The following is a 27435-nucleotide window of genomic DNA, read 5'->3' as shown; positions in this document are numbered from 1 at the left end:
TGTAGGATGAAGTGATAATTTTAAAGGCCGAAAGCGATTTTTCGTGACTTCAAAACCCAAGTAATGCCAGGGATCTATCTGTTGAATTTTTTCAGGAGCAACAGATAGGCCCCAATTTTGTAATTCTGACAATAATTCATTTTGTTCCTTTTCTGGTAGGGGTTTAGGACTGGCCACAAGGATATCATCCATATAGTGATAGGTAATGTAATTGGGGTGGCTTTGACGCCAATTTTGTAAAGCTTGATTGACATACCATTGACAAATGGTAGGACTGTTTTTCATACCTTGCGGTAATACAACCCATTCGTATCTCGCCATGGGTGCAGAATTGTTGATTTGAGGAACACTAAAGGCAAAGCGTTTAGTATGATCAGGATGAAGGGGAATGCTAAAAAAGCAATCTTTAATGTCAATAATGAACAAGGAGTAATCTTTAGGAAGACCAGCTGGAGAAGGAAGGCCAGGTTGGAGTGCTCCTAAAGGAAGCATTTGGTTATTCACTTCTCTTAAATCATGTAAGAATCGCCATTTACCTGATTTCTTTTGAATAACAAAGACAGGTGTATTCCATGGACTCTGAGAAGGGACAATGTGTTTTTTCTCCAGTTGTTCTTGTACTAAAATATGTAATTGTGTCAATTTTGCTTGAGGAAGTGGCCACTGAGCAACCCAAATAGGGTCATCGTTTATCCAGCCTAACTTGATCAGTGGTTGCCCTTGGAGTTGCTCAGTGGCCCCTACTAAAAATGGTTAGAAGTGAGAACCATACACCATTGACTCAAAGCATCACGACCCAATATCCGTAAAGTTGTCTGCAAAATGTATGGACGTACAGAAGCGACGTTGCCTTCATTATCTGAGATCTGAACAAAATTTTGACTTTGAATGGTTTGGGCTATTCCGGAAACACCCAGAATAGATTCTTTTTTCGCATGTTTTAACCAAGTATCTGGCCATGCATCTGCTGGAATTATAGTAACATCAGAACCCGAATCCAGCATCATTTCAGCTCGTAAGTGAACCGCAGGGTCATCTGCAGAAGTGACAAGGACTGATCGGAGTGGTTTGTTATTTGAGAGTATTTCTGTGAAGGCAACTAAAGGTCCTGTACTTCCAAAACCACCTGTTCTTTCAGTGTTACTGATGCAATGCTGAGGCACCTGGGGATAAAATGGTATTAGTTGAGCAATTTTACTGCCTGTAGGGAGAAAAAAGGGTGGATGTAAAACTCTCAACATAATTTGAACAACACCATTATAATCAGCATCAATAACACCAGGTTGAACAAAAAGCCCTTGTTTGGTGGCAGAGGAACGTCCTAAAAGTAAAGCAGCAAGTCCATTTCCAATGGGTCCCTTAAAAGTGGTAGGAATTAAATGAACTGAATCATCTGTGATAGTTACAGATTGAGAAGTTACCAGGTCAAGCCCTGCACTGCCCCGGGTGGCTGCTTCGGCAGCGTACTCGGGTTGGGGGGTGTTTGGATAGGGTTCACCGCCGCGCCCCCCACGCGGCTCCTGAAGTTTCCCTGGTCTTGCTTTGTTGGTCCAAGTAAGGGTGTCCCATCCTTTCTGAATTTGGATCGGCAATCTGCAGCTCTGTGACCGGGTTTTTCACATCGATGACACATTCCTGTAAAAGAACTCATAGAAATAGCTTTAAATCCCCCCTTAAAGCGCTGGGGACACTGTTTACGAAAGTGCCCAAGCTGTCCGCAGCTAAAACATTTTTCCGGATTTTTATCTCCACGACCTTGCAGCTGTGCTTTTGTAAGCGCAGCAGCTAGAGCAGAGGCATGAATAGTTGCTTTCTCTTTCTCTAGCTCTAAAGGAGCTCGAGCACACTGTTCAATAATTTGAGTAAGAGAGGCCCCTGCTGGCAGAATAGTGATCATCCTTTTGCAAGCTGTGTTAGCATTCTGAACAGCTATTTCCCGCACCATAGTGTCTTTCATGTTATGTGGTATGTCCGGTGCTACTTCAACTCCTTCTTTCACTCTATCCACAAAGGAGAGGAAAGGTTCATCATCCTGTTGCCTAATATGTAGATAAGGCTGCTTTGGTTTACCCATCTGCGGTAATGTCATGAAGGCTTCGAGAGCAGCTGCTTTGCTTTGCGCAAGAACACGAGCGTCCAGGGCGGCTTGCATCTGCGGGTCTACAAATTGCCCTTTTCCCATTAATTGATCTAAAGTAGCAGTACGCAGGGGATCTCCGACTGGCAAATCTAAGTTCGCTACCTGAGCTACTTCCAATCTCTCTTGCCATTTTGTCAAAAACAGTAAAAAACTTGTGGGTCCCAAAATTAACTCAAAAATGCTACGTAAATCAGCAGGTACCAATTCCTGATAGCGAATGATCGTTTCAACTTGTTTTTTGACTAATCGGTTATCTATACCATAGTCAATTACTGCTTTTTGGACTCGTGTAATTAGATTCCAATCCAGAGGTGCCCATTGCCGTTGGTTCCCCTGTACAAGCACAGGGGCTGCGGTAAAGCTAAAATCACCTGTGAGTTCTGCATTTGTAATGATTCCCCTCCATCTCTTGTGATGATCAAAATTCGGATCACGGGGAGGTACTGAACCATCAGGTAAGGGAACCTTGGGGGTAGCACCCGAGTCCACAAGGGATCGCCCTGGTAGTGTTCGTTTTGGCGGCGGCGATTTGTTCCACCAATCTTGTAATTTTTGCGGCAAACTTTGATTCTGACTCGCTGAGGGAGCTGCATCATCATACACATCTGGAGGATAGTGTTTCTGATAAGCAACTATCTCTCCTTTTTCTACCGCACTTAACGGGGGTGCTCCCTTTGAAGTAAGAAAATCATCAGCGGTCTCTTCATCCCAGTGTCTTTGTTTAACCATATTAATGACCCAGCAACGTCGTTCAGGAGAAATGCCTTCCACAACAAATTCTTTATTTAATTGCTGTTCAATATTTTTTAGTCCCTCAACGATTGCTTTATGGGCTGCTTTATACTGACTCCTTATTGCAGGCTTAGTTGCAGCTTCCTTATCCAAAGCTTTCATTTCTTTTAACAATTTTGTCATGACATTTGTTTGGGCTTGCAAAAGCGTTGATAGAGTAGGATTAGTATCAACTTCCATAGGTTCAGACGGCAGTGGAACATGGGTTGGGTCAGCCGGGGGTGCGGAAGGCACGGGTTCGGGCGGGGGATTCCACGGGGGAATAAGATCGTCATATGGTCCCCGTTCAGCTGCTGCAGCAGTATAAGCTGGCACCCCGAGGTCGATGAGAGACTCTTCCGAGTCCTCCTCGGCATATTCAGGGTTAATATCTGAGCCGGCTGCGGGAGGGGGGGGCTCTTCCACCTCCGGTGCAGGCGGCACTGGGGCGGCAGCTGCTGTAAACACAGCAGCACGTACAGCAGCTTCTACACTCGCTTCAGCGCCTAACCGTTCAATAAGCAATCGGACCTGCCGATATGTCGGCGCAAGAGCCTTGGCTTCTTTATTATTTATTTGCACCGCTTCCCATAATTCTGCCCCAACTTTACGCCAGGTATCATCCTTAAAAACGTCCGTGGAATCATGCAAAAATCCGCGGCGTTTCGCCCAGAATAATAAGTCCACTACTTGAGTACGCGACAAAGTTTCATCTGCCTTTTTCCCCAAGTTCATTACTGCATCAACAGTAGCACGCTCTACTGCAGAAATAGACGACCCCATCCCGAGCAATTCAAATCAGCCTCGATGGGCTCCGACTCACCGGTCGACTGTGGCCACAAAACACGTCTCTCTCGGACGTCCGGTCGCAACCGCACCTCGGGAATTTGCAGGTATCAAGTTGCACAGAACAGTATCACGTCGCGGGGTCACCAAGATGCTGCAATCAGGTCAAGACTCTCAGTGCAGGTACAAAAACGAAACTAACTTTATTGATTACAGAGGAGTATATATATGTGAGTATACACTTCAAACAGCATCTGATTGGTTGATTCTGAGTACACAGCTGGTCTTTCTTAGTTTTCTTTCAAGTCCCTCTATCGTACTTAAAACATCCTGGTCTGTGACATCCCTCAAGTTTTATGGCCTTGTTTACTTCGCTTCCTGCGCGGACAAGGTCACTTCGCCCTGGGTCAGTCACGACATCTTCTTGAAGAATGGCTTCCACATTACAGCGCCTGTTAATCCCGCAACAGAGAGGGAGCCAGCAGAGGTTCCGGTGCCGCTGTTCTGGGTCTCCTGACTGCATCAATCAGAGGAGCCATCTCGACAAGACTCTTGGATTTTCCTAAAAACGGATGCTGCACCCAAAACCAAAGAAGAACAAAAGGAGCCATTACTTTCCAAATGCAGTTTCTCACAGGCTCCAGCAGGATTCCTCTGGTTACCAGCAATACACATCAGGAGGACGTAGGGAACTATCTAGACCTCCAACTTTCCTCTGAGGAAAGGCCAAGACAGATGGCACTGGAGAAGACAAGGTGCCAGGGAGAGCTTATTGTGCCTTTCAGTCCTTCAAGGGGACACATTTTTTCAAAGGGCGTGGTTGCAATGGGACAAAGGATCATGGTTTTCAAGTGGAAGAGGATAGATTCTGGTTACATCTCAGGAAGTCATTGTTTAGAATGAGGGTGCTGAAACACTGGCACAGGAAGTGGATACCCCATCCCTGGTCAGGTGGGACAGGGCTCTGAGCAACCCGGTCTAGTTGAAGATGGCCCTGCTCGTTGCAGGGGGGTTGGACTAGATGCCACTTAAAGGTCCCTTCCAAGCCAAATTATTCTAGAATGCTACTTAGTTGTTTAGCTGATGACAAAGCCCATCCCTGGACAGCTGTTTCACCTGCAGCCACTTTACCTTCAGCAGCTGCCTGGCCGTCCATCGACGCTTTGCATTCGGGTTCAGGCAGGACTGCAGGAAGGAACGGAACACAGGCGACAGGTTTCTGGGAGTCTCCAGCTCGGGTGGCATGTCCTTAGGCTTGGGACAAAGGAAACACAAGACAGCCATTAACCATCCCTCCCCGAGGGGAAAGCTCCAGCACAGGCCAGTCCTTGCTTTCTGAGACTTGACCTGGGGCTTCTCCAGGAGCCCTGATCAACATTTGAGCTTAAGGAAGCAGAGAATTTTCAGCATCCAGACCAGTCCTGCTAATTCCCTTCAACTCTTTTTGCTGCCTTCTGCAAGGCAAATGCAATCCAAAAGAAGTCTTCCAAGAAAAGTCAGGGACCTTTTTCAGAAGGACTGGAAGACTGACATTTTCCATAATTGTTGCCTTCCTCAGGAATTAACTGGGCAGCATTTAACTTGGTTTCAGCTGTTAGTCATGGGGTTTTATCCCCGTATACCTTCCTGGACTATTGCACACTCCTTTGGTGTAAGAGCAGGTCATTTAATTTTAGGGAATTAGCATCTACAACTGCAAACCTGGAAATACATTGGCTTACTACAAGGAGCTGTGCTAGAACCTACTTTTAGAAATGTACTGGCTAATACATACTTGTGGCAGTACTAGAAGCAGTGACCTGCCCTGAAAGGCTCAGGTAAGCAGTGGGCACTGGTCCAAGTTTGAAAAGACTTCTGGCCTGCAGATCCCCTTGAAATGCTTTTCACAGTAATTCTCCAACGGGAGAATCCTGCTGCTGAAAAATTCCTGCCATTGGGAGATCCAGCTCCAAGGGAGTTCAAAGAGCACAGGAGGAATTCAAGCATTGTTGGAGGCCAAAACTGCCCATTTCTGCACTGGCACATGTCACTTCTCCTGTGAGCAGATGTGCTCCAGGACACTTTTAGACGTGGGCCTTGGTGGGACTAGTTCAAGCTGATGTGAGTGGGAGAAAGATATGGCTCAGGGGAGAAAGGCAGGGCTCTCTGACAGTATTTGCACCTTACCCGTGTAGGACCATCCACCATTTCTAGTGCCGTGATCCCAAGGGCCCAGATGTCCACTTTGGCATCATATCGGTCTCTTCTCAACATTTCTGATACCATATAGAAAGGTGTTGAAAAAAATGACCTCCATGTCTTTCGCTGGGGCTGAAGCCAAGCACATAAGCCAAAATCAACTGCAGAAAAAAGAAATAGAGTTAAAACCGGCTTGAATTATGAAAGCAAGCACAAGAATTCCCCACTCTCAGTCTGAGAGCACAGTGTTGAATCTAGCTGGAAGAGTGGCTGTGCTCTGTTTCCTCTGGAAGGGACATACCCAAACCAAAGGCACTCTTGACAGCCTCATCCTCTCTAGAGCTCTCTGCACATTGCAACTCTGCTCTCAGCTTACAGCAGTGGGCTGGGCACTCCCACCAGCACCACTTTTGGGGAACTGGCAGGCACTCAAAGGCAACCCCAGACCCTGCCTCCCAGGAACGCTGTGCCTGACCAAGAACACCTACTCAGTTTGACAGATCCATCCATTCCGAGAAGAATACTGTCACTTTTGATGTCTCTGTGGATCACTCGATTTGAATGAAGGAAGTCCAGGGCTTTCAGGCACTGAGATTAAACAAAGAAACACAAGGGGAAAAATTAATTAGGTTGATTTTATCGCAGAAAAAAAGAAATGGCTCTAAAAGGTCAAATTTCAGGTGACACATCAATTGCAGACATACCTCAAGTGGCAAAGTTTGGAATAATAAATGAATTAAATTGAAATTAAACTAGAAAGGAAAGTACAACAACATTATAGGAGTATAATAACAGAGTACAAGAAATGTAGTGAGACTGGCAGGCCGTTCACTTGGATGCTCTTTTCTTCTCCACATCATAACAGCAACGCAGAAACAAAGCTCTGAACAGGAAATCACTCCTGTTCTTACCACCTTTTGCAAAGAACCATCCTGTCCAAGCTGTCAGAAGCAAGGGCAGCATCCCTTACCTCCCGACTGATAGAGGCTATCATCTCTTCCTCAAGAGCTTGTATGGAAATGACATCGCCTAAGGTGCATCCCTCCACATATTCCGTCACCAGCCAGAGTTCTTCATTGAAAAGGTAGCTGAAAGAAGAAACCCACAGCATGGAGATGAATGGGCCCAGCTAAATGACCTTATGGGAAAGACTGCAGTTGTGTTTTCTTGCCAGGTCACTTGTAAATGAAGAGAGAATCTGAGCAGGCTAAATGAGAAAGGCTCATCTGTGAAAAAGGAGATGTCTTAGATGGCAAGCAAGGCAAAAATGCAGTTTAGTGACAGCAGAGAGAAATCTGGAACCAGGACATTGCCATCAGCTGCTTCATCATCTTAACTCATCCCTTCCAGCCTGAACTCCAGGAAGCAGGCAACACAGACTTCTCCATGGGAGGAGAGTGTGCACCACTGAGGGCAGATGTTGGTCAACCCCTTGGAAAGCATTGCATAAAGTGCATTCAGAAACAGGGAAAACCATTTAAAACCTGGCACATTGTGTGGTTGTGCAAACAAGAGCCTAGTCTTCCTGGCATCCACAGCAACAAAAAGTAGAGGGAAAACCCCAAGGGCAATAATTTCTAGGTGGGTTTATCAGCACGTATCATTACGGCACAGAAAAGATGATCAGTTTGAAAAAAACCAGACCCCAAAAGAACAGGGAGGTAGTGAACTGAAGGGCTGTGGCTTTAGGAAGACATGGCAGATGCAGGTTTTGGAAGACACGCTTCAAACTACGTATACCAGAAAAGGCCAAGGCAGACACAAGGCACATGTGAACCTCGGTGTGATAATCCCTGAACCACTCACCTGTCTATATAGTGAATGATATTGGGGTGCCTCATTCTCTTCAGGACTGCAACCTCAGTTAAAACAAGCTCCCTTTTGTTCTTTCTGTCGCGGAGAAAAATCTTCTTGATGGCCACCTAAAAGGAGATTGAAAGCCACAGACTTGAGAAGTCTGTTGCACAGGACCACAATGCACATGGAGCAGGTGTTTTTGGAATGATGGAGCCAGGGTGGGCCAAACTGCCTGGGATTAGACACCAGAGCTTCTTAACTGACAGGACAAGAGGCGATTCCTCCGCTCGCCCTTGTGTGCCAGTTACAGGACACATGGCTATAGACATTTTGCCTTGTAAACTCTGGACAAATGGTCTGCAAACAATCAATCCGTAATGGAGGAAATCCCATCCTAAAAGGTCATGAGGGTTACAAAAAAAATACAATCCCTGCACTTTGTAACATCTTGAAGTTGGATTTTGCAACTCTAAAGAACGTTTTTAACCCAGTTCCTATTTGCAGTTCTTTTCTGGGTTTGAAAAGGAATAACCCATTCTAGGGTATTTTATGGATGTGGCCGGGGTTATGAGCAGCGCTCAGGGCCTTTAGATCCCTTGCAGACTCCTGTGTAAGTGCACTTCCCAAGTGCAGCACTGCAGCTGGGTAAGGAGCCACCAAGTAGCTGATGCATTAGCATAGTCAGTAAATAAGTCTGAGCAAAGGTGTCCTTCTCTGAAAGATACCCCTGCCCTCCTTGTGTTCTTTTGGGGACTTAATAAGGACAAGGTCTGTCCAAACCGTGTCTTGCAGGCTGACACTTGTCTGCCCTCAGAGGAACAGTCTCTGCAGCAAAGATCTCGTGGCCACCCAGAGCTGTGGCCACAGCTCCCAGCGGAGGGGAAAGCACTCGAGAGCTGCACAATCTGCCGGGGGTGCTGGCCCTTACCTGTCCTCCTGTGGCAATGTCAACTCCTCGGAAAACTCTTCCACAAGACCTAGAAACAGAGCAGCAGCCAAGAAAGGAGAAGGCGTTTAGGCCCTGGGTGAGAAAGCCAGCCCAGAGAGCAGAGCTCTGCTGCCCAGAGTGTTTATAAAACACTCGGCTTCAGCCAGCAGCCCAGCAGCCCAGCAGCCCAGCAGCCCAGCAGCCCTCTGCCATGCAGGGTGGCCAGGAGAAAACATAGGACATACTCCACGTCCTGCTCCTTGTTACAGGCAAGAGACTGCCAGCATTGAGTTGTCTTTGACAATGCCTTCTGACCACAGTTATTAAATACTGATCAGGACAGACAGACAGGAGGATGTAAGCCCAGTGTCTGCCCATGTTTGCAGCTTGCCTGACTGCATGCTTGATATGACACCAGCAAAATCCCTGGCCCATGGTTTTGTAGAAGTAGCTGAGATTGGACTTACCCTTGGCCAATTTGCTGCTGTAAAGTGTATTTCTTCATAGGGTTCTCCTCACTCACAATGCCCTCTGAAAGAAACAACATGAAAGACGCTCATGTGAAACAGAGATACCACCTTGCAGCAGATCCAAAAGGCAGCCCCACTGTGCAGGGCTGTGAGCCCTTTGTAGTCAGCTGGTAACAACAATCACAAGAGCAACAGAGGCAGCTCTGAAGCACAGGTGGCTCGACAAACACTCTGTTCCTTTAGTACAGCTAAAGTTGACATGCATACCATGGACTGCTCCACCAGAAGTGAAATACATGATACGTACTGAGATCGGCGAGGTAAATACTTGTTAGTGAGGATATCAGTTGTGGCTGGTCTGAGCTTTTTCTCCCTGTGCTGGTTTCTGCAGAGCTTTTCTTCCCAGTGCTTGTTTTCTGTGTGCATTTTTTCCCAGTGGCTCTTTTGCCAGTGCTTGTGCTTGGCATTTCAGTGTCGGGCAAGGAGACTTCTTTAGGTTGTGGTGCTGCAGCAACACTTGCCATTGCAGAGCTCTTGAGGATCTGTGGCAAGAATTAGTTTATGTCAGAAAGGTGGCTTGCAGAGATGTCCTGAGATCATAGTTCAAATGCAAACCCTTGGGAAGATGCTGTTGGCCACAAGTCAGGCTCTTAAACTGTCTTTTGCTGCCCACTTCACAAAGTGAATGGACGAGAAGAAAAGACTGGATTTACACAAGTTCATGGGCAGTTTCCTCTTCAATTTTCATGCATTTTGTCAACTGGGTCGTGCAGAGGGGCAACTACCCTCTAGGGCACAGTTATTGCTGTGTGTCCTGAAAGGGACAGTCTGACTCAACTTGGAAGTTCCAGACTGCTTTTCCAGGTGTCAGTGGCTGGGCTGAAGCACCATGTCATGACAGGGCTACAGCCCTCACAATCTTCAGCCACAAAAAGCAAGCGCTGTCTGCTCAGGAACTTGCAGCTCTGATTGACACCAAAGGCAGTGCTAATGTACTCTGGCACTTACTGATTTCACTCCTTCAGGCTTTGCTTTGACAACTTTCTTCTCTACTTGCTCTTCTTTCCCCTCTTGTCCAGAAAGAGAGGGAGCCAGCAGAGGTTCTGGTGCCGCTGTTCTGGGTCTCCTGACTGCATCAATCAGAGGAGTCATCTCGGCAAGACTCTTGGATTTTCCTAAAAACGGATGCTGCACCAAAAAACCAAAGAAGAACAAAAGGAGCCATTACTTTCCAAATGCAGTTTCTCACAGGCTCCAGCGGGATTCCTCTGGTTACCAGCAATACACATCAGGAGGACGTAGGGAACTATCTAGACCTCCAACTTTCCTCTGAGGAAAGGCCAAGACAGATGGCACTGGAGAAGAGAAGGTGCCAGGGAGAGCTTATTGTGGCCTTTCAGTCCTTCAAGGGGACACATTTTTTCAAAGGGCCCGGTTGCAGTGGGACAAAGGATCATAGTTTTCAAGTGCAAGAGGATAGATTCTGGTTACATCTAAGGCAGTCATTGTTTAGAATGAGGGTGCTGAAACACTGGCACAGGAAGTGGATACCCCATCCCTGGTCAGGTGGGACAGGGCTCTGAGCAACCCAGTCTAGTTGAAGATGTCCCTGCTCGTTGCAGGGGGGTTGGACTAGATGCCACTTAAAGGTCCCTTCCAAGCCAAACTATTCTAGGATGCTACTTAGTTGTCATTTGAAAAGCACCAAGACTGGAGATTAGTAGGAGAGGAGGCCTCCTGATGCCTCTGAATTTAGCTGATGACAAAGCCCATCCCTGGACAGCTGTTTCACCTGCAGCCACTTTACCTTCATCAGCTTCCTGGCCGTCCATCGACGCTTCACCTTCCGTTTCAGGCAGGACTGCAGGAAGGAACGGAACACAGGCGACAGGTTTCTGGGAGTCTCCAGCTCGGGTGGCTTGTGCTTAGGCTTGGGACAAAGGAAACACAAGACAGCCATTAACCATCCCTCCCCGAGGGGAAGAGCTCCAGCACAGGCCAGTCCTTGCTTTCTGAGACTTGACCTGGGGCTTCTCCAGGAGCCCTGATCAACATTTGAGCTAAAGGAAGCAGAGAATTTTCAGCATCCAGACCAGTCCTGCTAATTGCCTTCAACTCTTTTTGCTGCCTTCTGCAAGGCAAATGCAATCCAAAAGAAGTCTTCCAAGAAAAGTCAGGGACCTTTTTCAGAAGGACTGGAAGACTGACATTTTCCATAATTGTTGCCTTCCTCAGGAATTAACTGGGCAGCATTTAACTTGGTTTCAGCTGTTAGTCATGGGGTTTTATCCCCGTATACCTTCCTGGCCTATTGCACACTCCTTTGGTGTAAGAGCGGGTCATTTCATTTTAGGGAATTAGCATCTACAACTGCAAACTGGAAATACATTGGCTTACTACAAGGAGCTGTGCTAGAACCTACTTTTAGAAATGTACTGGCTAATACATACTTGTGGCAGTACTAGAAGCAGTGACCTGCCCTGAAAGGCTCAAGTAAGCAGTGGGCACTGGTCCAAGTTTGAAAAGACTTCTGGCCTGCAGATCCCCTTGAAATGCTTCTCACAGTAATTCTCCAACGGGAGAATCCTGCTGCTGAAAAATTCCTGCCATTGGGAGATCCAGCTCCAAGGGAGTTCAAAGAGCACAGGAGGAATTCAAGCATTGTTGGAGGCCAAAACGGCCCATTTCTGCACTGGCACATGTCACTTCTCCTGTGAGCAGATGTGCTCCAGGACACTTTTAGACGTGGGCCTTGGTGGGACTAGTTCAAGCTGATGTGAGTGGGAGAAAGATATGGCTCAGGGGAGAAAGGCAGGGCTCTCTGACAGTATTTGCACCTTACCTGTGTAGGACCATCCACCATTTCTAGTGCCATGATCCCAAGGGCCCAGATATCCACTTTGGCACCATATCTGTCTCCTCTCAACATTTCTGGTGCCATATAGAAAGGAGTCCCAATGAAAGATGTCCGTTTCTTCTCCCAGGGCATAAGCCAAGCACAGAAGCCAAAATCAACTGCAGAGAAAAACAAGTACTGATAAAACCAGCTTGAATTATGAAAGCAAGCACAAGAATTCCCCACTCTCAGTCTGAGAGCACAGTGTTGAATCTAGCTGGAAGAGTGGCTGTGCTCTGTTTCCTCTGGAAGGGACATACCCAAACCAAAGGCACTCTTGACAGCCTCATCCTCTCTAGAGCTCTCTGCACATTGCAACTCTGCTCTCAGCTTACAGCAGTGGGCTGGGCACTCCCACCAGCACCACTTTTGGGGAACTGGCAGGCACTCAAAGGCAACCCCAGACCCTGCCTCCCAGGAACGCTGTGCCTGACCAAGAACACCTACTCAATTTCACAGATCCATCCATTCCGAGAAGAATATTGTCACTTTTGATGTCTCTGTGAATCACTAGATCTGAATGAAGGAAGTCCAGGGCATTCAGGCACTGAGATTAAACAAAGAAACGAGAGGAAAAATTAATTAGGCTGATTTTATCCCACAAAAAAGGAAATGGCTCTAAAAGATCAAATTTCAGGTGACACATCAATTGCAGACATACTTCAAGTGGCAAAGTTTGGAATAATAAATTAAATAAAATGAAATTAAACTGAAAAAGAAAGTACAACAACATTATAGGAGTATAATAACAGAGTACAAGAAATGTAGTGAGACTGGCAGGCCGTTCACTTGGATGCTCTTTTCTTCTCCACATCAGAACAGCAACGCAGAAACAAAGCTCTGAACAGGAAATCACTCCTGTTCTTACCACCTTTTGCAAAGAACCATCCTGTCCAAGCTGTCAGAAGCAAGGGCAGCATCCCTTACCTCCCGACTGATAGAGGCTATCATCTCTTCCTCAAGAGCTTGTATGGAAATGACATCGCCTAAGGTGCATCCCTCCACATATTCCGTCACCAGCCAGAGTTCTTCATTGAAAAGGTAGCTGAAAGAAGAAACCCACAGCATGGAGATGAATGGGCCCAGCTAAATGACCTTATGGGAAAGACTGCAGTTGAGTTTTCTTGCCAGGTCACTTGTAAATGAAGAGAGAATCTGAGCAGGCTAAATGAGAAAGGCTCATCTGTGAAAAAGGAGATGTCTTAGATGGCAAGCAAGGCAAAAATGCAGTTTAGTGACAGCAGAGAGAAATCTGGAACCAGGACATTGCCATCAGCTGCTTCATCATCTTAACTCATCCCTTCCAGCCTGAACTCCAGGAAGCAGGCAGCACAGACTTCTCCATGGGAGGAGAGTGTGCACCACTGAGGGCAGATGTTGGTCAACCCCTTGGAAAGCATTGCATAAAGTGCATTCAGAAACAGGGAAAACCATTTAAAACCTGGCACATTGTGTGGTTGTGCAAACAAGAGCCTAGTCTTCCTGGCATCCACAGCAACAAAAAGTAGAGGGAAAACCCCAAGGGCAATAATTTCTAGGTGGGTTTATCAGCACGTATCATTAAGGCAAAGAAATGATGATCAGTTTGAAAAAAACCAGACCCCAAAAGAACAGGGAGGTAGTGAACTGAAGGGCTGTGGCTTTAGGAAGACATGGCAGATGCAGGTTTTGGAAGACACGCTTCAAACTACCTATTACCAGAAAAGGCCAAGGCAGACACAAGGCAAGCTCCTCCCTGAAGGAACTAAGAGACCTGTGCCCTGCACCTCCCGTCCACTGCAGGTGGAGGAGTTATAAAATAATGAAGAGCTCCATGTTCTTCCAGTGACCAAAGTGGCTTTTTAGCCTTTGGCTTGCAGTTTGTCAATGAACCTCAACGTGATAATCCCAGAACCACTCACCTGTCTATGTAGCGAATGATATTGGGGTGCCTCATTCTCTTCAGGACTGCAACCTCAGTTAAAACAAGCTCCCTTTTGTTCTTTCTGTCGAGAACAAAAATCTTCTTGATGGCCACCTAAAAGGAGATTGAAAGCCACAGACTTGAGATGTCTGTTGCACGGGACCACAACGCACATGGAGCAGGTGTCTTTGGAATGATGGAGTCAGGGTGGGCCAAACTGCCTGGGATTAGACACCAGAGCTTCTTAACTGACAGGACAAGAGGCGATTCCTCCGCTCGCCCTTGTGTGCCAGTTACAGGACACATGGCTATAGACATTTTGCCTTGTAAACTCTGGACAAATGGTCTGCAAACAATCAAGCCGTAATGGAGGAAATCCCATCCTAAAAGGTCATGAGGGTTACACAAAAAAATACAATCCCTGCACTTTGTAACATCTTGAAGTTGGATTTTGCAACTCTAAAGAACGTTTTTAACCCAGTTCCTATTTGCAGTTCTTTTCTGGGTTTGAAAAGGAATAACCCATTCTAGGGTATTTTATGGATGTGGCCGGGGTTATGAGCAGCGCTCAGGGCCTTTAGATCCCTTGCAGACTCCTGTGTAAGTGCACTTCCCAAGTGCAGCACTGCAGCTGGGTAAGGAGCCACCAAGTAGCTGATGCATTAGCATAGTCAGTAAATAAGTCTGAGCAAAGGTGTCCTTCTCTGAAAGATACCCCTGCCCTCCTTGTGTTCTTTTGGGGACTTAATAAGGACAAGGTCTGTCCAAACCGTGTCTTGCAGGCTGACACTTGTCTGCCCTCAGAGGAACAGTCTCTGCAGCAAAGATCTCGTGGCCACCCAGAGCTGTGGCCACAGCTCCCAGTGGAGGGGAAAGCACTCGAGAGCTGCACAATCTGCCGGGGGTGCTGCCCTTACCCGTCTTCCTGTGGCAATGTCAACTCCTCGGAAAACTGTTCCAAAAGTCCTAGAAACAGAGCAGCAGCCAAGAAAGGAGAAGGCGTTTAGGCCCTGGGTGAGAAAGCCAGCCCAGAGAGCAGAGCTCTGCTGCCCAGAGTGTTTATAAAACACTCGGCTTCAGCCAGCAGCCCAGCAGCCCAGCAGCCCAGCAGCCCAGCAGCCCAGCAGCCCAGCAGCCCAGCAGCCCTCTGCCATGCAGGGTGGCCAGGAGAAAACATAGGACGTACTCCATGTCCTGCTCCTTGTTACAGGCAAGAGACTGCCAGCATTGAGTTGTCTTTGACAATGCCTTCTGACCACAGTTATTAAATACTGATCAGGACTGACAGACAGGAGGATGTAAGCCCAGTGTCTGCCCATGTTTGCAGCTTGCCTGACTGCATGCTTGATATGACACCAGCAAAATCCCTGGCCCATGGTTTTGTAGAAGTAGCTGAGATTGGACTTACCCTTGGCCAATTATCTGCTGTACAGTGTATTTCTTCGTAGGGTTCCCCTCACTCACATGGCTCTCTGAAAGAAACAACATGAAAGATGCTCATGTGAAACAGAGATACCACCTTGCAGCAGATCCAAAAGGCAGCCCCACTGTGCAGGGCTGTGAGCCCTTTGTAGTCAGCTGGTAACAACAACAACAACAACAACAACAACAATAACCACAACAGCAGAGGCAGCTCCGAAGCACAGGTGGCTCCACAAAGACTGATTTTCCACAGTCTTTTGAGGCTTTACCTTGACAGGAAACCAAGCACATGGAGGAATGCTCAGAGCAGACAGAAATCAGAAAAGAACAGGCACCAATGCAAGAGTTTGTTGTCTACAAAAATTAAGGAGAGCTGGTGCAACAGAGCTCTATTTTCTTGGAGAGAAACACTCCGTGTGATTCAGCAGAAGGAACAGCCACAGTGCTCTGTTGCTTCCTCTCTTCCTTTAGTAGAACTAAAGCTGACATGCATACCATGGACTGCTGTACCAGCCAGGAAATACGTGATACGTACTGAGGTCATCAAGGAAACGTCGTGTTAGTGGCAATAGCTTTGGCGGCCGGTACGTGATTTCCTTTGGAATGCTTTTCTTCCGAGTGTCTCCTTTCCCGGTGCTTGTGCTTGGCATTTCAGTGTCGGGAAAGGAGATTTCTTCAGACTGTGGTGCTGCAGCAACAGCTGCCATTGGTGAGCTCTTGAGGATCTGTGGCAAGAATTAGTTTATGTCAGAAAGGTGGCTTGCAGAGGTGCCCCGGGATCCTATTTCAAATGCAAACCCTTCGGAAGACTTGGCCACAAGTTGGGCTCTTAAACTGTCTTTTGCTGCCCACTTCACAAAGTGAATGGACGAGAAAAAAAGACAGGATTTACACGAGTTCATGGGCAGTTTCAATTTTCATGCATTTTCTCAACTAGGTTGTGCAGAGGGGCAACTACCCTCTAGGGCACAGTTATTGCTGTGTGTCCTGAAAGGGACAGTCTGACTCAGCTTGGAAGTTCAAAACCTCTTTTCCAGGTGTCAGTGGCTGGGCTGAAGCACCATGTCATGGCAGGGCTACAGCCCTCACACTCTTCAGCCATGCATGGCAAGCACTGGCTGCTCAGGAACTTGCAGCTCTGAATGACACCAAAGGCAGTGCTAACCAAAGCTGGCACTTACTGATTTCACTCCTTCAGGCTTTGCTTTGTCGTTTTCCTTCTCTGCTTGCTCTTCCTTACTCTCTTGTCCAGAAACAGAGGGAGCCAGCAGAGGTTCTGGTGATGGTGTTGTGAACCTCTGTGTAAAGAATCTCCTGATTGCATCGAGCAGAGGCCTCATGTTGTTGAGACTACCGGATTTTTCTAAAAATGGATGCTGCCCAAAGGAAAAAACACAGAAAGAAAGGAGCCATTACTTTCCAAATGCAGTTTCCCACAGGCTCCAGCGGGATTCCTCTGGTTACCAGCAATACACATCAGGAGGACTGAGGGCACCATCTACACCTCCAACTTCATGTCCAGGACCTTGCTATCACAGGCAAACATGGCCCATAAGGCCCTTAATCAATTTCTCAAGGTGTCTGCAGCAAGGAGGTTTGCCTTGCCAGTGCTCGGGAATGCCACTTGCTGTCTCGGGCCTTTTTCCATTTCAGAAAACTCAAAGGACTCCCTTAGGTTCCTCTTCTCTAAAGACCTGGGCTATTTTAGGTGTGAAAACTGATGAGGAGCATAAGCCCCTCCTCGGGAAATTCCCGTACCTCTAAGCAAGGTCAACGCCAGGAGGATGCAGGCCTGTGTATTGTTCTGAAGAGCACTGAGGTGGAGGTTCTCAGCACCCAGACAAGAGCAGGGACACAAGGGGCAGAGCGCTGATGGACTCAGCTCTGGCTTGCAGGGAGAGCAGTGTGTGCATTCCACCCCTGCCCCTCCCTGTGCTGGCTGCCACCTTCCTTCCCAGCAGGGACAGCCCAGTGGCACCTTGTGCAGCTCCCTCTCTCTGCCACAAAACCTGCCAGAACCCTGGAGCACTTCTGGCCTGCTTGAATGTGCCAGGCAGCAAATGGGGCTGGGACAAGGCCCGCTCAGCTGTCCCTCCTTGGGTGGCAGAAACCTCAAAGAGTGGGGCAGGAGGGACAGCTGTTTCACCTGCAGCCACTTTACCTTCAGCAGCTGCTCGGCCGTCCATCGACGCTTCTCATTCCGTTTCAGGCAGGACTGCAGGAAGGAACGGAACACAGGCGACAGGTTTCTGCGAGTTTTCAGCTTGGGTGGCTTGTACTTAGGCTGGGACAAAAGACACAAGGCAGCCATTAACCATCCCTCCCCGAGGGGAAGAGCTCCAGCACAGGCCAGTCCTTGCTTTCTGAGACTTGACCTGGGGCTTCTCCAGGAGCCCTGATCAACATTTGAGCTTAAGGAAGCAGAGAATTTTCAGCATCCAGACCAGTCCTGCTAATTCCCTTCAACTCTTTTTGCTGCCTTCTGCAAGGCAAATGCAATCCAAAAGAAGTCTTCCAAGAAAAGTCAGGGACCTTTTTCAGAAGGACTGGAAGACTGACATTTTCCATAATTGTTGCCTTCCTCAGGAATTAACTGTGCAGCATTTAACTTGGTTTCAGCTGTTAGTCATGGGGTTTTATCCCCGTATACCTTCCTGGCCTATTGCACACTCCTTTGGTGTAAGAGCGGGTCATTTCATTTTAGGGAATTAGCATCTACAACTGCAAACCTGGAAATACATTGGCTTACTACAAGGAGCTGTGCTAGAACCTACTTTTAGAAATGTACTGGCTAATACATACTTGTGGCAGTACTAGAAGCAGTGACCTGCCCTGAAAGGCTCAGGTAAGCAGTGGGCACTGGTCCAAGTTTGAAAAGACTTCTGGCCTGCAGATCCCCTTGAAATGCTTCTCACAGTAATTCTCCAACGGGAGAATCCTGCTGCTGAAAAATTCCTGCCATTGGGAGATCCAGCTCCAAGGGAGTTCAAAGAGCACAGGAGGAATTCAAGCATTGTTGGAGGCCAAAACGGCCCATTTCTGCACTGGCACATGTCACTTCTCCTGTGAGCAGATGTGCTCCAGGACACTTTTAGACGTGGGCCTTGGTGGGACTAGTTCAAGCTGATGTGAGTGGGAGAAAGATATGGCTCAGGGGAGAAAGGCAGGGCTCTCTGACAGTATTTGCACCTTACCTGTGTAGGACCATCCACCATTTCTAGTGCCGTGATCCCAAGGGCCCAGATGTCCACTTTGGCATCATATTTGTCTCCTGCCAACATTTCTGGTGCCATATAGAAAGGAGTCCCAATTAAAGACCTCCGTTTCTTCTCCCAGGGATTAAGCCAAGCACAGAAGCCAAAATCAACTGCAGACAAAAACAAGTACTGTTAAAACCAGCTTGAATTATGAAAGCAAGCACAAGAATTCCCCACTCTCAGTCTGAGAGCACAGTGTTGAATCTAGCTGGAAGAGTGGCTGTGCTCTGTTTCCTCTGGAAGGGACATACCCAAACCAAAGGCACTCTTGACAGCCTCATCCTCTCTAGAGCTCTCTGCACATTGCAACTCTGCTCTCAGCTTACAGCAGTGGGCTGGGCACTCCCACCAGCACCACTTTTGGGGAACTGGCAGGCACTCAAAGGCAACCCCAGACCCTGCCTCCCAGGAACGCTGTGCCTGACCAAGAACACCTACTCAATTTGACGGATCCATCCATTCCGAGAAGAATATTGGCACTTTTGAAGTCTCTGTGGATCACTAGATTTGAATGAAGGAAGTCCAGGGCTTTCAGGCACTGAGATTAAACAAAGAAATGAGAGAAAAAAATTAATTAGGCTGATTTTTTTTCCCACAAAAAAAGAAATGGCTCTAAAAGGTCAAATTTCAGGTGACACATCAATTGCAGACATACCTCAAGTGGCAAAGTTTGGAATAATAAATAAAATAAAATGAAATTAAACTGAAAAAGAAAGTACAACAACATTATAGGAGTATAATAACAGAGTACAAGAAATGCAGTGAGACTGGCAGGCCGTTCACTTGGATGCTCTTTTCTTCTCCACATCATAACAGCAACGCAGAAACAAAGCTCTGAACAGGAAATCACTCCTGTTCTTACCACCTTTTGCAAAGAACCATCCTGTCCAAGCTGTCAGAAGCAAGGGCAGCATCCCTTACCTCCCGACTGATAGAGGCTATCATCTCTTCCTCAAGAGCTTGTATGAAAACCACAGTAGCTAAGGAGCATCCCTCCACGTATTCCATCACCAGCCAGAGTTGTTCATTGAAAAGGTAGCTGAAAGAAGAAACCCACAGCATGGAGATGAATGGGCCCAGCTAAATGACCTTATGGGAAAGACTGCAGTTGAGTTTTCTTGCCAGGTCACTTGTAAATGAAGAGAGAATCTGAGCAGGCTAAATGAGAAAGGCTCATCTGTGAAAAAGGAGATGTCTTAGATGGCAAGCAAGGCAAAAATGCAGTTTAGTGACAGCAGAGAGAAATCTGGAACCAGGACATTGCCATCAGCTGCTTCATCATCTTAACTCATCCCTTCCAGCCTGAACTCCAGGAAGCAGGCAGCACAGACTTCTCCATGGGAGGAGGGTGTGCACCACTGAGGGCAGATGTTGGTCAACCCCTTGGAAAGCATTGCATAAAGTGCATTCAGAAACAGGGAAAACCATTTAAAACCTGGCACATTGTGTGGTTGTGCAAACAAGAGCCTAGTCTTCCTGGCATCCACAGCAACAAAAAGTAGAGGGAAAACCCCAAGGGCAATAATTTCTAGGTGGGTTTATCAGCACGTATCATTAAGGCAAAGAAATGATGATCAGTTTGAAAAAAACCAGACCCCAAAAGAACAGGGAGGTAGTGAACTGAAGGGCTGTGGCTTTAGGAAGACATGGCAGATGCAGGTTTTGGAAGACACGCTTCAAACTACGTATACCAGAAAAGGCCAAGGCAGACACACGGCAAGCTCCTCTCATCCACTTCAGTTGGAAGAGTCGAGAAACAATGAAGAGCTCCATGTTCTTCCAGTGACCAAAGTGGCTTTTTAGCCTTTGGCTTGCAGTGTGTCAATGAACCTCAATGTGATAATCCCAGAACCACTCACCTGTCTATATAGCGAATGATATTGGGGTGCCTCACGCTACTCAAGAGTGAAACCTCAGTTAAAATTATCTCTCTTGCGTACTTTTCCTTGCAAAGACACATCATCTTGATGGCCACCTAAAAGGAGATTGAAAGCCACAGACTTGAGAAGTCTGTTGCACAGGACCACAACGCACATGGAGCAGGTGTCTTTGGAATGATGGAGCCAGGGTGGGCCAAACTGCCTGGGATTAGACACCAGAGCTTCTTAACTGACAGGACAAGAGGCGATTCCTCCGCTCGCCCTTGTGTGCCAGTTACAGGACACATGGCTATAGACATTTTGCCTTGTAAACTCTGGACAAATGGTCTGCAAACAATCAATCCATAATGGAGGAAATCCCATCCTGAAAGGTCATGAGGGTTACACAAAAAAATACAATCCCTGCACTTTGTAACATCTTGAAGTTGGATTTTGCAACTCTAAAGAACGTTTTTAACCCAGTTCCTATTTGCAGTTCTTTTCTGGGTTTGAAAAGGAATAACCCATTCTAGGGTGTTTTATGGATGTGGCCGGGGTTATGAGCAGCGCTCAAGGCCTTTAGATCCCTTGCAGACTCCTGTGTAAGTGCACTTCCCAAGTGCAGCACTGCAGCTGGGTAAGGAGCCACCAAGTAGCTGATGCATTAGCATAGTCAGTAAATAAGTCTGAGCAAAGGTGTCCTTCTCTGAAAGATACCCCTGCCCTCCTTGTGTTCTTTTGGGGACTTAATAAGGACAAGGTCTGTCCAAACCGTGTGTTGCAGGCTGACACTTGTCTGCCCTCAGAGGAACAGTCTCTGCAGCAAAGATCTCGTGGCCACCCAGAGCTGTGGCCACAGCTCCCAGCGGAGGGGAAAGCACTCGAGAGCTGCACAATCTGCCGGGGGTGCTGCCCTTACCCGTCTTCCTGTATCAATGTCAACTCCTCGGAAAACTCTTCCACAAGACCTAGAAACAGAGCAGCAGCCAAGAAAGGAGAAGGCGTTTAGGCCCTGGGTGAGAAAGCCAGCCCAGAGAGCAGAGCTCTGCTGCCCAGAGTGTTTATAAAACACTCGGCTTCAGCCAGCAGCCCAGCAGCCCAGCAGCCCAGCAGCCCAGCAGCCCAGCAGCCCAGCAGCCCTCTGCCATGCAGGGTGGCCAGGAGAAAACATAGGACATACTCCACGTCCTGCTCCTTGTTCCAGGCAAGAGACTGCCAGCATTGAGTTGTCTTTGACAATGCCTTCTGACCACAGTTATTAAATACTGATCAGGACTGACAGACAGGAGGATGTAAGCCCAGTGTCTGCCCATGTTTGCAGCTTGCCTGACTGCATGCTTGATATGACACCAGCAAAATCCCTGGCCCATGGTTTTGTAGAAGTAGCTGAGATTGGACTTACCCTTGGCCAATTATCTGCTGTACAGTGTATTTCTTCGTAGGGTTCCCCTCACTCACAATGCCCTCTGAAAGAAACAACATGAAAGATGCTCGTGTGAAACAGAGATATCACCTTGCAGCAGATCCAAAAGGCAGCCCCACTGTGCAGGGCTGTGAGCCCTTTGTAGTCAGCTGGTAACAACAACAACAACAATAACCACAACAACAACAATAACCACAACAGCAGAGGCAGCTCTGAAGCACAGGTGGCTCCACAAAGACTGATTTTCCACAGTCTTTTGAGGCTTTACCTTGACAGGAAACCAAGCCCATGGAGGAATGCTCAGAGCAGACAGAAATCAGAAAAGAACAGGCACCAATGAAAGAATTTGTTGTCTACAAACATTAAGGAGAGCTGGAGCAACAGAGCCCTTATTTTCTTATAGAGAAACACTCCGTGTGATTCGGCCAAAGGTTTAGTAGTTTTGAATGCACTAAGTTAAGTGCATTAAAAATTAAATTTTGACAATTAAATTGAGTTTTGGAATCTACTGTTGTGAACAAGTGCCATTTTCAGAACAGAAAGAATATTATCAGGTGTTTACAGGAGATGATGGAATCTGCCCAACCTTTCAGCAGTTTGCCAAAAAAAAGCCTTTATGGTGTTCAAGAGCAGCATCTTAAGTTCTAATCCCTGAGGATGGGGCTTTAAGAACTAGGACCCTCATCACGGATCAGCAGGCTGAGTTCTGAAGAGGACCTTGCCTGGGCCATTTGAAGAACCACACTGCTTGTCTTCAACCTTAGAGATTTCGGCAAAGTCTTTGTACTCCAATGACTTGTGAGGAGTCAGGAGTCTAAAGAGAATTTAGGAACCCTAATATTCTCTTGGGTTTAGCCCTCTGCACACAGGAGTTCACTAGGTCATTCACTAGGTCAAAGCCTTCTGCTCAACCAGAAACCATCTCTGCCTTTGCCTGGAGCGTAGATGGAAGCTCAGGAAAACTGAATCCAGCCCCAGCTGCCCTCAGAGGCAGAAGGAACAGCCACAGTGCTCTGTTGCTTCCTCTCTTCCTTTAGTAGAACTAAAGCTGACATGCATACCATGGACTGCTGTTCCAGACAGGAAATACATGATACGTACTGAGGTCATTAAGGTAAAGTTGTGTTAGTGGGGACAGCGTTGGCGGCCGGTGCGTGATTTTCTTTGGAATGCTTTTCTTCAGAATGCTTTTCTTCAGAATGCTTTTCTTCGGAGTGTCGCCTTTCCCGGTGCTTGTGCTTGGCATTTCAGTGTCAGCAAAGGTGACTTTTTTAGGTTGTGGTTCTGCAGCAGCACCAGGCCTCTTGAGGATCTGAGGCAAGAATTAGGTTCTGTGAGAAAGGTGGCTTGCAGAGCTGCCCTGAGATCATAGTTCAAATGCAAACCCTTGGGAAGATGCTGTTGGCCACAAGTCAGGCTCTTAAACTGTCTTTTGCTGCCCACTTCACCAAGTGAATGGACAAGAAGAAAAGACTGGATTTACACGAGTTCATGGGCAGTTTCCTCTTCAATTTTCATGCATTTTCTCAACTAGGCCATTCAGAGGGGCAAGGATCCTCCAGGGCACAGTTATTCCTATGTGTCCTGCAAGGAAGGTGAACTTCCAACTTGGAAGTTCAAAACCTCTTTTCCAGGTGTCAGTGGCTGGGCTGAAGCACCATGTCATGGCAGGGCTAGAGCCCGCACAATCTTCAGTCCCAAAGAGCAAGCGCTGTCTGCTCAGGAACTTGCAGCTCTGAATGACACCAAAGGCAGTGCTAACCAAAGCTGGCACTTACTGATTTCCTTCTCTCAGGCATGACTTTTCCAACAGCCACAGGTTCCTTCTCCACTTCTTTCTCTTCAACCTCCTGTCCAGAATCAGAGGGAGCCAGCACAGGTTCTGGTGCTGCTGTTGTGTCCTGGAGACAGTCAGTAGAGTCAGGGACAGTCACCATTCTGTCCCTTGCAAGGTTGGATAGTTACACACAATAACAAAAGGGTCACTTCACAAAAGGCCACTTTCTTGTTCAGTTTGCTTAGATTTTCTCAAGTAGGCTATTCAGACGGGCAGGTAACCCCAGGGCACAGTTATTCCTATGTGTCCTGCCAGGGACACTGGCTCAACTTGGAAGTTCAAAACCCCTTTTCCAGGTGTCAGTGGCTGGGTAGAAGCACAGTGTCATGGAAGGACTCCAGCCCTCACACAGTCTTCAGCCATGAAAAGCAAGCTTGCTCTCATCACAAGTTCTAAATTACACCAAAGGCAATGCTAATGTACTCTGGCACTTACTGATTTAATTTCTTCAGGCTCTGCAGCTCCAACAACAGCCACAAGTTCATTGTCCACTTCCTCTTCTTTAATGTCTTGTCCGGAAACAGAGGGAGCCAGCAGAGGTTCTGGTGTCACGTTTGTGCCCTGGGGAGAGTCAGAAGAGTCAGGGACAGTCACAATTCTGTCCCTTGCAAGGTTGGATAGTTACACACAATAACAAAAGGGTCATTTCACACAAGGGCCTGGCCAATTTCTTGTTCATGGATTTTCTGAAATAGGCCCTGTGGAGGGGCAGGTACATCCAGGGGACAGTTTCTCCTGTCTCCTAGGAATCCTGCACGGCAATCTAAAGATTAAACAGGAAGGGTCAAAACCCCTTTTCCAGGTGTCAGTGGCTGGGTAGAAGCACAGTGTCATGGCAGCACTCCAGCCCTCACACTCTTCAGCCATGAAAAGCAAGCTTGCTCTCATCACAAGTTCTAAATTACACCACAGGCAATGCTAATGTACTCTGGCACTTACTGATTTAATTTCTTCAGGCTCTGCGGCTCCAACAACAGCCACGGGTTCATTGTCCACTTCCTCTTCTTTACCCTCTTGTCCAGAAAGAGAGGGAGCCAGCAGAGGTTCTGGTGCTGCTGTTGTGCCCTGGGGAAAGTCAGTAGTGTCAGGGACAGTCACCATTCTGTCCCTTGCAAGGTTGGATAGTTACACACAATAACAAAAGGGTCATTTCACACAGGGCCACTTTCTTGTTCTTTTTTTTTATGGTTTTCTGAAATCGGCCCTGTGGAGGGGCAGGTACGTCCAGGGGACAGTTTCTCCTGTCTCCGAGGAATCCTGCACGGCAATCTAAAGACTAAACAGGAAGAGTCAAAATTCCTTTTCCAGGTGTCAGTGACTGGGTAGAAGCACAGTGTCATGGAAGGACTCCAGCCCTCACACAGTCTTCAGCCATGAAAAGCAAGCTTGCTCTCATCACAAGTTCTAAATTACACCAAAGGCAATGCTAATGTACTCTGGCACTTACTGATTTAATTTCTTCAGGCTCTCCAGCTCCAACAAGAGCCACAAGTTCATTGTCCACTTCCTCTTCTTTAATGTCTTGTCCGGAAATAGAGGGAGCCAGGAGAGGTTCTGCTGTCACGTTTGTGCCCTGGGGAGAGTCAGTAGAGTCAGGGACAGTCACCATTCTGTCCCTTGCAAGGTTGGATAGTTACACACAATAACAAAAGGGTCATTTCACACAAGGGCCTGGCCAATTTCTTGTTCATGGATTTTCTGAAATAGGCCCTGTGGAGGGGCAGGTACATCCAGGGGACAGTTTCTCCTGTCTCCTAGGAATCCTGCACGGCAATCTAAAGACTAAACAGGAAGGGTCAAAACCTCTTTTCCAGGTGTCAGTGGCTGGGCTGAAGCACCATGTCATGGCAGGGCTAGAGCCCTCACACTCTTCAGCCATGCATGGCAAGCACTGGCTGCTCAGGAACTTGCAGCTCTGAATGACACCAAAGGCAGTGCTAACCAAAGCTGGCACTTACTGATTTCATTCCTTCAGGCTTTGCTTTCACGTTTTCCTTCTCTGCTTGCTCTTCCTTACTCTCCTGTCCAGAAACAGAGGGAGCCAGCAGAGGTTCTGGTGATGGTGTTGTGACCCTCTCTGTAAGGAATCTCCTGGCTGCATCGAGCAGAGGACTGTTGTTGGTGAGACTATCGGATCTTTCTAAAAATGGATGCTGCCCAAAGGAAAAAACACAGAAAGAAAGGAGCCATTACTTTCCAAATGCAGTTTCCCACAGGCTTCAGCAGGATTCCTCTGGTTACCAGCAATACACATCAGGAGGACTGAGGGCACCATCTACACCTCCAACTTCATGTCCAGGACCTTGCTATCACAGGCAAACATGGCCCATAAGGCCCTTAATCAATTTCTCAAGGTGTCTGCAGCAAGGAGGTTTGCCTTGCCAGTGCTCGGGAATGCCACTTGCTGTCTCGGGCCTTTTTCCATTTCAGAAAACTCAAAGGACTCCCTTAGGTTCCTCTTCTCTAAAGACCTGGGCTATTTTAGGTGTGAAAACTGATGAGGAGCATAAGCCCCTCCTCGGGAAATTCCCGTACCTCTAAGCAAGGTCAACCCCAGGAGGATGCAGGCCTGTGTATTGTTCTGAAGAGCACTGAGGTGGAGGTTCTCAGCACCCAGACAAGAGCAGGGACACAAGGGGCAGAGCGCTGATGGACTCAGCTCTGGCTTGCAGGGAGAGCAGTGTGTGCATTCCACCCCTGCCCCTCCCTGTGCTGGCTGCCACCTTCCTTCCCAGCAGGGACAGCCCAGTGGCACCTTGTGCAGCTCCCTCTCTCTGCCACAAAACCTGCCAGAACCCTGGAGCTCTTCTGGCCTGCTTGAATGTGCCAGGCAGCAAATGGGGCTGGGACAAGGCCCGCTCAGCTGTCCCTCCTTGAGTGGCAGAAACCTCAAAGAGTGGGGCAGGAGGGACAAGCTGGGCCCCCTCTGAGGCTCGCAGTGAGCTCCCCACAGCCCCTTCCTTCTCACAGGCAATTCTCCGATCGCTTGGCTGGGACTGCTTCCTTGGGTCCCCCTCCACCAACACCATTGCAGCCTCTGGACCTGCTATTATTCTACTCCAGGTCTTTTGCCACCAGGTACAACCAAGTGTCCTCCCAAAGTACAAGCCAGGGCCACAGACAGGACCAGATGGTGGAAGACCTTGCCTCGGAGGAAAGGCCAAGACAGATGGCACTGGAGAAGAGAAGGTGCCAGGGAGAGCTTATTGTGGCCTTTCAATCCTTCAAGGGGACATTTTTTCAAAGGGCCCGGTTGCAATGGGACAAAGGGTCATGGTTTTCAAGTGGAAGAGGAGAGATTCTGGTTACATCTGAGGAAGTCATTGTTTAGAATGAGGGTGCTGAAACACTGGCACAGGAAGTGGATACCCCATCCCTGGTCAGGTGGGACAGGGCTCTGAGCAACCCAGTCTAGTTGAAGATGTCCCTGCTCGTTGCAGGGGGGTTGGACTAGATGCCACTTAAAGGTCCCTTCCAAGCGTAATTATTCTAGGATGCTACTTATTTGTCTTTTGAAAAGCACTAAGACTGGAGATTAGTAGGAGAGGAGGCCTCCTGATGCCTCTGAGTTTGGCTGATGACAAAGCCCATCCCTGGACAGCTGTTTCACCTCCAGCCACTTTGTCTGCAGAAGCTGCTTGGAAGGCCATCGGGGCCTCACATTCCCGTACAGGTAAGACTGCAGGAAGGATCGGAACATAGACGGTGGATTTCTGGGAGTCTCCAGCTGGGTTGGCACGTCCTTGGGATTGGGACAAAGGAAACACA

The 27435-nt window shown here is 47.8% G+C and overlaps 2 protein-coding genes and 1 long non-coding RNA gene across 3 annotated transcripts in view; all 3 read right to left on the bottom strand.

Annotated features, from left to right (window-relative positions):
* Window positions 1-27435, bottom strand: part of LOC135421583 (serine/threonine-protein kinase PAK 3-like) — a 158953-nt gene extending 131518 nt beyond the window's left edge. Inside the window, exons 1-2 of the mRNA XM_064670199.1 lie at window positions 27278-27435; window positions 24607-24732 (exon numbers count right to left, since the gene is read on the bottom strand). Coding sequence (XP_064526269.1) covers window positions 24607-24732; window positions 27278-27367 — 216 coding nt within the window. The 5' untranslated portion in view covers window positions 27368-27435. The remainder of the gene's footprint in view (window positions 1-24606; window positions 24733-27277) is intronic.
* LOC135421585 (serine/threonine-protein kinase PAK 3-like) lies at window positions 6695-9606 on the bottom strand. The gene is made up of 5 exons (XM_064670202.1): window positions 9378-9606; window positions 9068-9131; window positions 8601-8649; window positions 7682-7797; window positions 6695-6963 (listed from the first exon to the last, which is right to left on the bottom strand). Exons 1-5 carry the CDS (start codon window positions 9592-9594, stop codon window positions 6783-6785), a joined length of 627 nt encoding a protein of 208 aa, XP_064526272.1. The 5' UTR covers window positions 9595-9606; the 3' UTR covers window positions 6695-6782.
* On the bottom strand, window positions 21325-23006 carry LOC135421597 (uncharacterized). The gene is made up of 3 exons (XR_010434109.1): window positions 22932-23006; window positions 21810-21873; window positions 21325-21375 (listed from the first exon to the last, which is right to left on the bottom strand). It is a non-coding gene; the product is annotated as an uncharacterized LOC135421597 (long non-coding RNA).

Source organism: Pseudopipra pipra, chromosome 13, assembly GCF_036250125.1.
Source record: "Pseudopipra pipra isolate bDixPip1 chromosome 13, bDixPip1.hap1, whole genome shotgun sequence".
NCBI lineage: Eukaryota > Metazoa > Chordata > Aves > Passeriformes > Pipridae > Pseudopipra > Pseudopipra pipra.
This window is presented reverse-complemented; position numbering and strand designations above follow the sequence as displayed.

Coding starts and splice junctions, on each gene's coding strand:
- LOC135421585 (XM_064670202.1), bottom strand. CDS start 9,594: ATGGCAAGTGTTGCTGCAGCACCACAACCTAAAGAAGTCTCCTTGCCC. Junction 9,132..9,377: donor TATTTACCTCGCCGATCTCA/GTACGTATCATG, acceptor TGTTTCTTTCAG/AGGGCATTGTGAGTGAGGAG. Junction 6,964..7,681: donor ATCATTCACTATATAGACAG/GTGAGTGGTTCA, acceptor TTCTTCTTTCAG/CTACCTTTTCAATGAAGAAC.